The sequence below is a fragment of the Aulostomus chinensis genome, chromosome 1 (assembly GCF_037954235.1).
Source record: "Aulostomus chinensis isolate RoL2024-O1b breed Wild chromosome 1, RoL_Achi_v1.0, whole genome shotgun sequence".
Taxonomy (NCBI): domain Eukaryota; kingdom Metazoa; phylum Chordata; class Actinopteri; order Syngnathiformes; family Aulostomidae; genus Aulostomus; species Aulostomus chinensis.
Genome location: NC_141320.1, coordinates 56449780 through 56462287, shown reverse-complemented (window position 1 = coordinate 56462287; position 12508 = coordinate 56449780). Strand labels below are relative to the sequence as shown.

At 46.8% G+C, this 12508-nt stretch overlaps 1 protein-coding gene across 4 annotated transcripts; it reads right to left on the bottom strand.

Annotated features, from left to right (window-relative positions):
* Nucleotides 1–5847: 5847 nt before the first annotated feature.
* On the bottom strand, nucleotides 5848–11232 carry LOC147272321 (uncharacterized). 4 transcript variants are annotated; one of them, XM_086210148.1, is made up of 8 exons: nucleotides 11095–11232; nucleotides 7629–7865; nucleotides 7440–7548; nucleotides 7289–7359; nucleotides 7093–7179; nucleotides 6924–7002; nucleotides 6657–6815; nucleotides 5848–6544 (listed from the first exon to the last, which is right to left on the bottom strand). In XM_086210148.1, the coding sequence occupies exons 1-6, from the start codon at nucleotides 11176–11178 to the stop codon at nucleotides 6949–6951; spliced, it is 642 nt and encodes a 213-aa protein (XP_086066274.1). In that variant the 5' UTR covers nucleotides 11179–11232; the 3' UTR covers nucleotides 5848–6544; nucleotides 6657–6815; nucleotides 6924–6948. The 4 variants fall into 4 exon arrangements, with proteins under 4 accessions (XP_086066274.1, XP_086066206.1, XP_086066334.1 ...); XM_086210080.1 differs by having other exon boundaries at nucleotides 6657–6803; XM_086210208.1 differs by having other exon boundaries at nucleotides 6657–6797.
* Nucleotides 11233–12508: the final 1276 nt, after the last annotated feature.

The following is a 12508-nucleotide window of genomic DNA, read 5'->3' as shown; positions in this document are numbered from 1 at the left end:
TGTGGGGGCTCTGGGTCCTGCAGCTCAGGGGGAACCTCTTCTTTAATCACCAGCAGCTGCTCCACATCTGCAGGACACAAACAGCAACATCAGAAATCTCTTCATTTGACTCTGAAACAGTGGAGCAACAGACAGAAACAGAAATCAACTCAATGAAAAGAGACGTCCTGCTACTGACGACCAGTCAGTAAACTGGACAAAAATCAGAATCGAATCGTGAGAGAGTCAAAGATTCCACCCCTGTTACTTAGTATTGGTGTTTCTCTTCCACACAAATACCCAAAAGCAGTAGCAATCCAGTGAACAGGTTCAAGGGTCTCAGCAAGATGGCGGCGGCAGGGATGCATCCCAGAAACCTGACGGCGCCACCTACATGTTGATTAGGAAGCAGCCAAGATGGCACCCAGCAGGTCCTGAGCCTGGTGAGGTTTCACGGTTCTAAAAACACTATTAAACACTTCCATGTTGTTCCACTCCTGCTCAGTCAGAACACAAGGACCCAGATTATGGACACAACAAGACCGGAGACACTTGCTGGCTAGCATTAGCAGGAGTACCGCCTCCCAGTGTCCTGGTCAGTGTGTGGGGTCCAGGGACGTCCTCTCCACTGGGAAAAGTGGGACAATTCTTTATGGCCGGTCCAGCCCAGGCCAGCTGGGCAGTGAACAAAATTTTTTTTTTAATAGGCCTGTATAGTTTCCATTATAGGAGGAACGGTGGTGCAGTGGTTCAGCCTGTCGCCTCACAGCAACAAGGTTCTGGGTTCAAGCCCCTGCTCAGGCACAGGATCTTTCTGTGTGAGTCTGCATGTTCTCCCTGTTCCTACGTGGGTTCTCTCCAGGTTTTCCGGCTCTGCAAAAAAGAGGTTTAACACAACGCCAACCCTTTAGTTTGATAAATATTGGCTATATTGAGAGCTCTTATAATTCTGACTTTATTTTGTAAGTTGATCTCAGAATTGGACCGTCCAGTTAAGATCATTTCTGTTGTTGGTTCTCAAGATCTGGATGGATGTTCTATGTTATTGATTTACTTTCTAGTGATCAGTTTTGGTTTTCAAGACTTGGTGAAGGGATTTCTCTTTAAGAACCTGGCCGACCCTTTTTAGTTTTGTTGCTATTGGCAACAGTGACGAGTGTTCTTCTTGGTTTGAATATATTTGATGCAGGCCATCCAATGAAGGCAGATGTCAAGATTTAGTTGTTGTCATCTGATGAGAGATATATTTTTAGTTTTCTTTTTCATTTGGCCCCGACGGACTGCCACCTCCTCCTGGTCAGGGGTTTGGGGCCTCAGGGACCCTCAGAGTTCCACCAGCAGAAGCTCAAGCCCTGTTCAAACTACTTTTTGTTAGCGACAGGCCCTGCTGTTCACACCATCGACGCTCAATCAGGCTGCTGTTCACACTACAAGATTTGTTGGCGCACAGGAGTGTTCAGACTACAGGATTTTCCCCGTCAGGAGGCGTGGCCAACTGCACAGCTGACCAGGAAACTCTTGGACGCAGCGCACGCCCCTTTCATTGTAAACATGGAGGCGGAGCAGAACGCAGCCCTCCAGGTCCTTAGTGCGCTACCATGGAGCCAAAAATCCTGTGTCCAAGGATGTGGTGAACCCTTCATAGAATCCATGCCCCTCCTCATTGTAGTTGGTGGCTCTGCCACTGCCAGAGCTCCCATGTCTGCTGTCATTGGCTGCAGCTCCGTTTGAGTCACTGCCACAAGTCCTGATATCCAGCAGTGCTGGTGTCCACTTTTTGTCACCAACTTCACATGCGACCTCCCAGTCCACTGTCTTGGATCTGTTCACCCTCATTACTGTAGTGTGGTGGTCATGAATGCCTCAGCCTGATTGGGGGAGGGAAGTCACTGACGCCTAAAATCTTGGAGTGAACTGGGCTTTAGCCTTCATGTGGGACCAGGTTGGACCGGTCTGAGGGTGAAGGTCTGACAAAGTGCAATCCAATTACATGACAAAAACAGTGATCCAGAGACCCACATACCCCCCCTCCCCAACACCATCACACCCTTTGCCACCTCTGTCGCCACCATGTGCCCCCTTACAAATGCCATCGAGAACCGGCCCTGCTGCAGCTCCACTTCCTGGGCTGAATGAGGGGCCCAGCAGGTCCCTGGGGGACTCACCTGCTCTGTCCAGCCTGACTCGGGGCTTCAGCACGGCATCGAGCAGCAACCTCTGCCGGCGGTTCTCCCGCTCGTACTCCGCCACGGTTTCCTCCAGCAGAGCCACGATCTGCTCCGCGGCCGCCGCCAGCCGCTCGGTGAGCAGCGCTCTCAGCCCCGGGACTCCAGCCGCTGAGTCTCCCTCTCCCAGCTGCAGCAGGAAGTCTTCGGCGGCGGCGAGGATCCGCTCCTGGACCGACACCCGCAGCAGCTGCGCGGCGCACATGTTGAGGTTCTACCGGCGCCACTCAGCCTTCAGGAGACAAAGACCGAGGCCGGGGGTTCACGGACGTCTCCTTCTTTCCTTGTTGTTTGAAAACGTCCCGCTTCTTCTTTTTCTTCTTCTTCTCCTTCCTATTCTTCTTCTTCGGTTGTCATCCAGCTTATTGGTGCATTACCGCCACCTTCTGTTCCGGAGTGTGGACCACACAGTAACTTCCAGTCTTCCTATCCTAACCAGATCTACTACAATATTCTACCATCATGTCTATCATTAAACTCCTCATCCCACTCCTGTGTCCCCTACTGCCTCCCTGTTCTTCTACCCCCCCCCCTCCATCCATTCATTTCTCTCATGACCACCAGTCTCCCTCCAGAAAGCTCTCAGCACCCTAACCTGGGCTCTCACCCAGACTCAGGAATCTTTTTGGTGTAAACTCCTGCACCCCTGAGTCCTTCAGCTTCTTCCTCCTGACTCTCTCTGCTCCTCATCCCTCCTCCACCTCAGAAATCCCTGCTCCACCGACTCCTCCTCCTGACATCCCTCACACAAGCCTGTCTGGTGCTTCCCTATCAGTTTCAGTGGTTCATTCTGTGCTCTGACAAGTCAAGACTAAGGAGATGATTGTGGACATGAGGAGGGAGAGGAGACCTCAGCGGCCACTGCTCATCCAGGAGCTTGAAGAGGAGAGGGTGAGCAGCTTCAAGTACCTGGGCGTCCACATCAGCGAGGACCTCACCTGGACACTAAACTCCACACAGCAGGTGAAGAAGGCACAACAGCGGCTGAACGTCCTGAGGAGGCTGAGGAAATCTGGCATGTCACCTAAAAGCCTCAGCAACTTCTGCAGCTGCATCGTTGAGAGCATCTGAGCAGCTGCATCACAGTGTGGTACGGCAGTGCTGCTGCTGTGGACCACAAACGCCTGCAGAGAGTGGTGGAGACTGCTGAGGAGACAACCAGGACTCCACTGCCCCCCCCTGCAGAGAGTGGTGGAGACTCCTGAGGAGACCACCAGGACTCCACTGCCCCCCCTGCAGAGAGTGGTGGAGACTCCTGAGGAGACCACCAGGACTCCACTGCCCCCCCTGCAGAGAGTGGTGGAGACTGCTGAGGAGACCACCAGGACTCCACTGCCCCCCCTGCAGAGAGTGGTGGAGACTGCTGAGGAGACCACCAGGACTCCACTGCCCCCCCTGCAGAGTGGTGGAGACTGCTGAGGAGACCACCAGGACTCCACTGCCCCCCCTGCAGAGTGGTGGAGACTGCTGAGGAGACCACCAGGACTCCACTGCCCGCCCTGCAGAGAGTGGTGGAGACTCCTGAGGAGACCACCAGGACTCCACTGCCCCCCCTGCAGAGAGTGGTGGAGACTGCTGAGGAGACCACCAGGACTCCACTGCCCCCCCTGCAGAGTGGTGGAGACTGCTGAGGAGACCACCAGGACTCCACTGCCCCCCCTGCAGAGTGGTGGAGACTGCTGAGGAGACCACCAGGACTCCACTGCCCGCCCTGCAGAGAGCCAATGAATCTTCTCACTTTGTAACACGTGACACCACATCAGTGCACACCAACAGTGATGCACACAATCCAGACCTGTTCTTTTCAGTCCAGGAGTTTGACAGTTTCCTATTTTCCCAGATTAAAAAAACAAACAAAATACAAACATTGTTTTATTTGATTTTTTTTATTTGAAATTCAATGAACACAAAACATTTCATTGAGATCATCAATTTTCAGTGACAAAAAAAAGGAAAAAAACATTCAGACACATTAAAACAGAGGTTACAAGAAAGAAAATTAACAAAAAACAAAACAGTTAACAGGAAAAAGGAGGCACATTAAAACAAAGGCTGCAATAACAAAAAAAACAAAAACATTTTAAATTCTTATGTATATATTTGACACACACACACACACACCTGCAGACAAGAGTCAGGACCCCCTTCCCGACCCCAAAGGGCAGGGAAGCAACCCTTTCGTCCACTGGGGTGAACCCCAATGTACAGGCAGAGTCTGGGGGCTATCAGAAAGCCCACCCGACCCTCTCACCCTGAGCAAAGGAGAGTCCAACGCCTCTCAAGGACTTGGGTTCAGGAGCCGGAGCAATGTGTGGAGGTGAGGCCGACCATGTCTAGCCAGGAACGCTCCACCTCCTCCACCACCTCCAGCTCCTTACCCACCAGAGAGGTGACATTCCATGTCCCAAAAGCCAGCTTCCATCACCAGGGATCAGACCACCAAGGCCCCCACCTTGGTCTGCTGCCCTATCCACACTGCACCAGACTCTTCCGGGTCCTCCTGCAGGTGGTGGGCCCATGGGGGGAAGAGACCATATATGCAGCTCGGGCTGGGCACAGCCCCACCCCATGGGCAAGGGCATGGCCACCAGGAGCTCGCCCATGGGCCACTACCCTGGGGGGGGGGGGGGGCCTGTTAACCCTCAGGGCCAGGTACTCAGTCTCTTGGCCCTCTTCCTGTGGGTCTTTTGAACCATTCTTTGTCAGGCCCTTCACCAAGAACCAGTCTGCCTTGGGAGACCCTACCAGGGGCAAAATGCCCCCGACAGCACAGCCCAGATTTCTCTCAGGTGTCCAGTGTCTCTCTCTGTTCATCAGGTGGATATCTTTGTACACGTAGACCATCATCAGGTACACACACACCTCCATCATGTTCCTCAGGTATTTAGCTGGTGATCAGGTATTTGTCTAGAAAGATGATCACCAGGTGAAGATCTAGAAAGACATTCAACAAGTTTACATCTGGATGTAGAGATTTTTGGGACATTGGTCAACATGGTTTTTGGTCCAAGTCAGCAGATATCCCATGATGCTTTTGACTGAGTGTCTCCACGTGGAGGATTTGGCGTCACCTTTGAGACCTTAAAAAAGAAGCTTTTAGATCCGTCCCTGATGGTGGTCCACATTTCTATCTAGATATGTACCTGATGGAGGTCCACATTTCTATCTAGATATGTACCTGATGGAGGTCCACATTTCTTTCTAGATCCGTCCCTGATGGTGGTCCACATTTCTATCTAGATATGTCCCTGATGGTGGTCCACATTTCTATCTAGATATGTACCCGATGGTGGTCCACATTTCTATCTAGATATGTACCCGATGGTGGTCCACATTTCTATCTAGATATGTACCCGATGGTGGTCCACATTTCTATCTAGATATGTACCCGATGGTGGTCCACATTTCTATCTAGATATGTACCCGATGGTGGTCCACATTTCTATCTAGATATGTACCCGATGGTGGTCCACATTTCTATCTAGATATGTACCTGATGGTGGTCCACATTTCTATCTAGATATGTACCCGATGGTGGTCCACATTTCTATCTAGATATGTACCCGATGGTGGTCCACATTTCTATCTAGATATGTACATGATGGTGGTCCACATTTCTATCTAGATATGTACCTGATGAACACATCAAAGTGTGGAGGGATGTATTTAAACTGATTCAGACAGATGAAAACCTGTGGGGACGGTTATTTACCCCAAGAATCTCTGAACAGACACAAACCTAACGCATGTCTGCAAATATCGACATGTGGAACATGAACATCTAAGAACATGTGGATTTCTACCAGGTGAAGGGCTGAGGTTGGAAGAAAACCTGAGAGCAGCCAGACAGACAGTGGACGGGAGTTTTTTTCTCGGTATCAAGGTTATTTTCCCTCAAACAAACTCCCTCAAAAAAACAAAAACAAGCACAAAAAGAAAGAAAAAACCATCTGGACCCATTAAAACAGAATAAAGTTACAATTGTTGATTAACAAAAAGGACAAAAACTATTTAAAACACAATCAATTGGATTTTTTTTTTAAATTAGACAAGCATTTAAAAAGATGAAAAGAGGCTCCAGTCGTTCTCATGGTTCACCTCAGTGGTTCAGCCTCTCAGGCCAAACTGTCCTCGGCTCCTTCCAGCAGCCTGTGCAGCCCCTGGGGCCCCGGTGAGGACTTGGGGGGCCATCATCTTCAACTTATCCCAGCCAGGTGAAGAAGAGACGCACGGATTCCAAGGCTCACTGCTCTGCACGTCACTTCCCCGCCACTTGAGGAAGACCTCGGTGTACATGACATCTTCTTCAAAGAGGACATCAAAGACCGACAGGAGCAGCACTGCGGGGACGCAGCAACAGAGCAGCTTTTATCATGGACTGATTTAGGGGCTTTGGAGCCAAAACACAAGACTCATCCCACCCTCCAGGGAGGTCAGGAGGTCAACACTCACTTTTGGGGTGATGCATCTCTGCCATCAGCTGCTAGAGGGCCAAGAGGGCCTGAAGTTGTTTGGGTCCATCGGTCAGAAACCTCTTGAGAAGCCTGACTCTCTTAGTCAGCCGTCCTGCATCCAGACAGTTGCGGTGCTCGCCTGAAACTAGCAGATAAACTGGTGGAAAATTTCTGAGTATTCAATTCCATGTCAGCAGGGTCACGACCCAGAACCAAATGAGGACAGTCAAAAAAAAAACAAACAAAACACATGAGTCCCACGTACCGACGACGGCAGACCTGCACAGTCGTCAGCAAAGCTCTGAGGAACTCCACAGAAGCGGTCTGGCTTTCATCCAGGTTGGCTTGAAAAAGAGAGGAGGACAATCCAGGTTCACCATGATTGACCAACAGACCGATGTGGTCCCCTAACCCCACAACCAGAAAACACACACCTGCACCCAGTCCCAGATCTGCTTGTTGCTGGCCACGTCCCGCAGCAGCCTGTCCAGATGCTGCCTCATCTCTCTGGTGGTGAGGCTCTGAAAGACCATTAAAAACAGTTTCAAAATGCTCTTCGGCAACTCGCCGATTCAACAAACCGTCAACAACTGAAGTAATCAGAGCATGAACCCCAGACAGCCTGCTGACCTGCTTCCTGACACACTTGGTCAGGTCCCTGGATGAAGCAGCAGGGGACAGGTGGCCACGTCCACGCTTGACTGGAGGGAAAGAAAGACAATAAGGGGTTGAAGTTCAGTCCCGATCCTGTGAGATAGAGGCTTTAGCTGAAAGTTCCTACCTGTGACGTCGGCGCTGCGACGCCAGTCCCTCCAGTTGGACTCTCGGCGGGAGGGTCGCCAGCGGCCCCACGTGTCCCCTCGGCTCCTCGAATGGTCCCCTGCAGCAGGCTAGCAAAACAACATGAGATTTCAAGTCCAGTCACCAAGATTTCAGCCAGGACGGGCGGTGACAATGACTGGGACTTTACCGTTGGGATACTGTGTGCGGCGTCCTCTCCCTTTTGGGGCTCCTGCCTCTCATCACGAGGTGGGCTGCACCACCGATTTCCATTTTTGGAAGGGTTCCCCATGGCTCCTCCCCGTCTGCCTCCACCCTGCTGCTGCTGGATCTTGTAGCGGTCCCTCAAGGTCTCTCTCTCCTGCTGCTGGTGGATTGGACCAGTTCTCTTTGGCCCCTGGACCTCTTGCGGGGGAGTCAAGTTCACCTGCAGCACAGAGGAGGAGCAGGTTATTAACCATGTCATATCTGTCCAAGCAGCCATGTTGGTTTTTCCTTTAACTTGTCACCCGTTAATATTTACTGCTAAACGGGTCAGCATCAACCTTTCTAGGGTGCACAACACCTCACTTGAATTATTAGAACAAACAAGAGCTGATCGACTGAGAGATGATCCCTTGATAGTGATTCACAGGGTTGTTTGGAGCTTCAGGAAACTAAGCCTTCATCATCACATCTCAACTTTTACCACCCAGTAAAATTAACAGGATTCTGAATGCAGACGTTCACTTTCCTCAATGTTCTGCTGCTAATCTTCACAATTCACTCTCCAGGTCAAAGGACAGGAAAACCAAAAAAACAAAGAGGTTCAAACTTTGAGTGGTGTATTATGTTAAAAGCTATTAAACAGGTGGCGTGTATTCCAGAGTTAGATTAGTGCAGGTTAACATAATTGTTCACATAGGTTAGATTAGCGCAGGTTAACATAATTGTTCACATAGGTTAGATTAGCGCAGGTTATCATACTTGTTCACATAGGTTAGATTAGCGCAGGTTATCATACTTGTTCACATAGGTTAGATTAGCGCAGGTTATCATACTTGTTCACATAGGTTAGATTAGCGCAGGTTAACATAATTGTTCACACAGGTTAGATTAGCGCAGGTTAACATAACTGTTCACATAGGTTAGATTAGCACAGGTTAACATAATTGTTCACACAGGTTAGATTAGCGCAGGTAAACATAATTGTTCACACAGGTTAGATTAGCGCAGGTTATCATAATTGTTCACACAGGTTAGATTAGCGCAGGTTATCATAATTGTTCACATAGGTTAGCTTAGCGCAGGTTAACATAATTGTTCACATAGGTTAGATTAGCACAGGTTAACATAATTGTTCACACAGGTTAGATTAGCGCAGGTTAACATAATTGTTCACACAGGTTAGATAAGCGCAGTTTGACATAATTGTTCACACAGGTTAGATTAGCACAGGTTATCATAATTGTTCACACAGGTTAGATTAGCGCAGGTAAACATGATTTTTCAAATAGATTAGATTAGCGCAGGTTAACATGATTGTTCACATAGGTTAGATTAGCGCAGGTTAAAATAATTGTTCACATAGGTTAGATTAGCGCAGGTTAACATAATTGTTCACATAGGTTAGATTAGCGCAGGTTAACATAATTGTTCACATAGGTTAGATTAGCGCAGGTTAACATAATGGTTCACATAGGTTAGATTAGCGCAGGTTAACATAATTGTTCACATTGGTTACATTAGCGCAGGTTAGCATAATTGTTCACATAGGTTACATTAGCGCATGTTAGCATAGTTGTTCACATAGGTTAGCTTAGCGCAGGTTATCATAATTGTTCACATAGGTTAGCTTAGCGCAGGTTAACATAATTGTTAACATAGGATAGATTAGCGCAGGGTAACATAATTGTTCACATTGGTTAGATTAGCGCAGGTTAACATAATTGTTCACATAGGTTAGCTTAGCGCAGGTTAACATAATTGTTAACATAGGATAGATTAGCGCAGGGTAACATAATTGTTCACATTGGTTAGATTAGCGCAGTTTAACATAATTGTTCACATAGGTTTGCTTAGCGCAGGTTAGCATAATTGTTCACATAGGTTTGCTTAGCGCAGGTTAACATAATTGTTCACACAGGTTACATTAGCGCAGGTTAGCATAATTGTTCACATAGGTTACATTAGCGCATGTTAGCATAATTGTTCACATAGGTTAGCTTAGCGCAGGTTAACATAATTGTTCAAACAGGTTAGCTTAGCGCAGGTTAACATAATTGTTCACACAGGTTACATTAGCGCAGGTTAGCATAATTGTTCACATAGGTTACATTAGCGCATGTTAGCATAATTGTTCACATAGGTTAGCTTAGCGCAGGTTAACATAATTGTTCACATTGGTTAGCTTAGCGCAGGTTAACATAATTGTTCACATAGGTTAGATTCGCGCAGGTTAACATAATTGTTCACATAGGTTAGATTCGCGCAGGTTAACATAATTGTTCACACAGGTTAGATTAGCGCAGGTTAACATAATTGTTCACACAGGTTAGATTAGCGCAGGTTAACATAATTGTTCACATAGGTTAGATTAGCGCAGGTTATCATAATTGTTCACACAGGTTAGATTGGCGCAGGTTATCATAATTGTTTACATAGGTTAGATTAGTGCAGGTTAACATAATTGTTCACACAGGTTAGATTAGCGCAGGTTAACATAATTGTTCACATAGGTTAGTTTAGCGCAGGTTATCTTAACTGTTCACATAGATTAGATTAGCGCAGGTTAACATAATTGTTCACTTAGGTTAGATTAGCGCAGGTTATCATAATTGTTCACATAGGTTAGATTAGCGAGGTTAACATAATTGTTCACATAGGTTAGATTAGCGAGGTTAACATAATTGTTCACATAGGTTAGATTAGTGCAGGTTAACATAATTGTTCACATTGGTTAGATTAGCGCAGGTTAACATAATTGTTCACATAGGTTAGATTAGCGCAGGTTAACATAATTGTTCACATAGGTTAGATTAGCGCAGGTTAACATAATTGTTCACATAGGTTAGTTTAGCGCAGGTTAACATAACTGTTCACATAGATTAGATTAGCGCAGGTAAACATAATTGTTCACACAGGTTAGATTAGCGCAGGTTATCATAATTGTTTACATAGGTTAGATTAGTGCAGGTTAACATAATTCTTCACACAGGTTAGATTAGCGCAGGTTAACATAATTGTTCACATAGGTTAGATTAGCGCAGGTTAACATAATTGTTCACATGGGTTAGCTTAGCGCAGGTTAACATAATTGTTCACATAGGTTAGATTAGCGCAGGTTAGCATAATTGTTCACATAGGTTAGATTAGCGCAGGTTAACATAATTGTTCACATAGGTTAGATTAGCGCAGGTTAACATAATTGTTCACATAGGTTAGATTAGCGCAGGTTAACATAATTGTTCACATAGGTTAGCTTAGCGCAGGTTAGCATAACTTTAACTGACTAATAATCCTATATTTTCCCCCTGAAACCATGCAGTGTTTTCCTCCACCTTCATTTCATTGACAATTCTTGAACTTTAACTTGCTAGCAGTCCCATGGCTAAAGGTTGTTCGAATTGTTGCGTCACCTTCAAAGGTACAAGCTCCTACATTTGCGGTCGACTCACCTGGACGCGCTCTCCCGCCTTGTATCGGAGCAGAGACACATTCTGGTTGGTCCTCAGACGGAAATCAGTGCAGGAAAAAGCCATTAATGGTCCAAAATTAAGTGCAGACCGGTGCTGAGGACAGTGTTTGGTTGTCACTGCCGCCAGCAACGGCCGACTGAGGAATGCTGCGTCACTTCCGGGTCTTATACTCTCGATTTCGAACGCAGACGCATCAAAGGAATGATGAGAATTAAAATATTTGAATGATACCCGCGGAGTGGGCGGGGCTTAACATCAAAGAGGCTCAGATTCTGAACAGCACCATCTGCTGGACGACTTTAAAAGTGCAACTTAAAACTCTGGACTCAACTCAATGTGTGGGAGGTTTGAGGGCGTCTGCAAGTCAAAGTTTACTTTTATATCCTCGCTTTATTGTGTGATTCTACTGATTCTACACTGAATTTAGTAGAATAACCACCTAAAGTGAGTAGATGGAACAATACAGCGAAATGAAGACAAATACATTTGAATGGACCGTTCAGCACCACAGTCCTGTCCTTTTGATACCATCATCAGAGACCGGCTCATTCAGGTTTGATGTGGGTTTTCCACACCTTCAGGAACATTTTTGAATCACCAAACATTCACTGAAACGTCTGTTTAGACAAGAGAAGAAACCTAGAAACCTGGTCTCTTGCTGCCCTCTACTGGCGAGATACCCCAGGAGAGGAGAACATCAGAAATATTTTCTCAGGTTGTGTTTGCTTTGACATGATTGAGATTTATTGAACATCAATCAAAATTGCTGGTTTCAACCAGATCTCTATTGAAAATCCACCTTTTCTTCTCCCTCTGATGGCACTGCTTTTTTTCCAATTTATTGAGATCTTGACATGAAATTTGAAGTCAAAAGAAAACTTGTCTGACTTCAAATAAAATCCTCTTCTGAGTCGAGAACCTGTAGCGTTGCGCCTCTGTCCGGCTGGTGAAACTTTTATTACTTTTTGAGAACATAGAACTTGAAGAGAACAATGACAGCAAGGATCCAAACTCACAATGTCATTCCAAAAGGATCAAATCGTGGATCTTTTCTCTGGAACCTCAGAGTTCTCCAGACTGACACTGTTGAGATGTGCTCTCGTTTCATTTTGGTTGTTAAATATGTTGTGATTTTTTGGGTTTATTAATTTACCCCAGTGTGTTCATTCTGACGTCATACGTCACGTGACCCCAATCAAGACACAAACACACCCACCTAAAAATAATTGCTCACCTGAGAGGATTCTAAAAAGTCAGACTTTTCAAAGTCAGATTCTCTTCTCAGGCTCATCAATCCTGAGACTCAGACTCAGACAGGAAATGGAGTTCCTTCTTCTTCTATCATCTTCAAGGAGTTCTGGCTCCAATCCAGGTGGAGGTTCTCCTCCATGAG

Excerpts from the sequence above, each read along its gene's own strand:
- LOC147272321 (XM_086210148.1), bottom strand. The coding sequence starts at position 11,178 with ATGGCTTTTTCCTGCACTGATTTCCGTCTGAGGACCAACCAGAATGTG. Across the intron at positions 7,360-7,439 it reads TCGCAGCGCCGACGTCACAG|TCAAGCGTGGACGTGGCCAC; the intron begins GTAGGAACTTTC and ends CTTTCCCTCCAG. Across the intron at positions 7,180-7,288 it reads CCAAGTGTGTCAGGAAGCAG|AGCCTCACCACCAGAGAGAT; the intron begins GTCAGCAGGCTG and ends ATGGTCTTTCAG.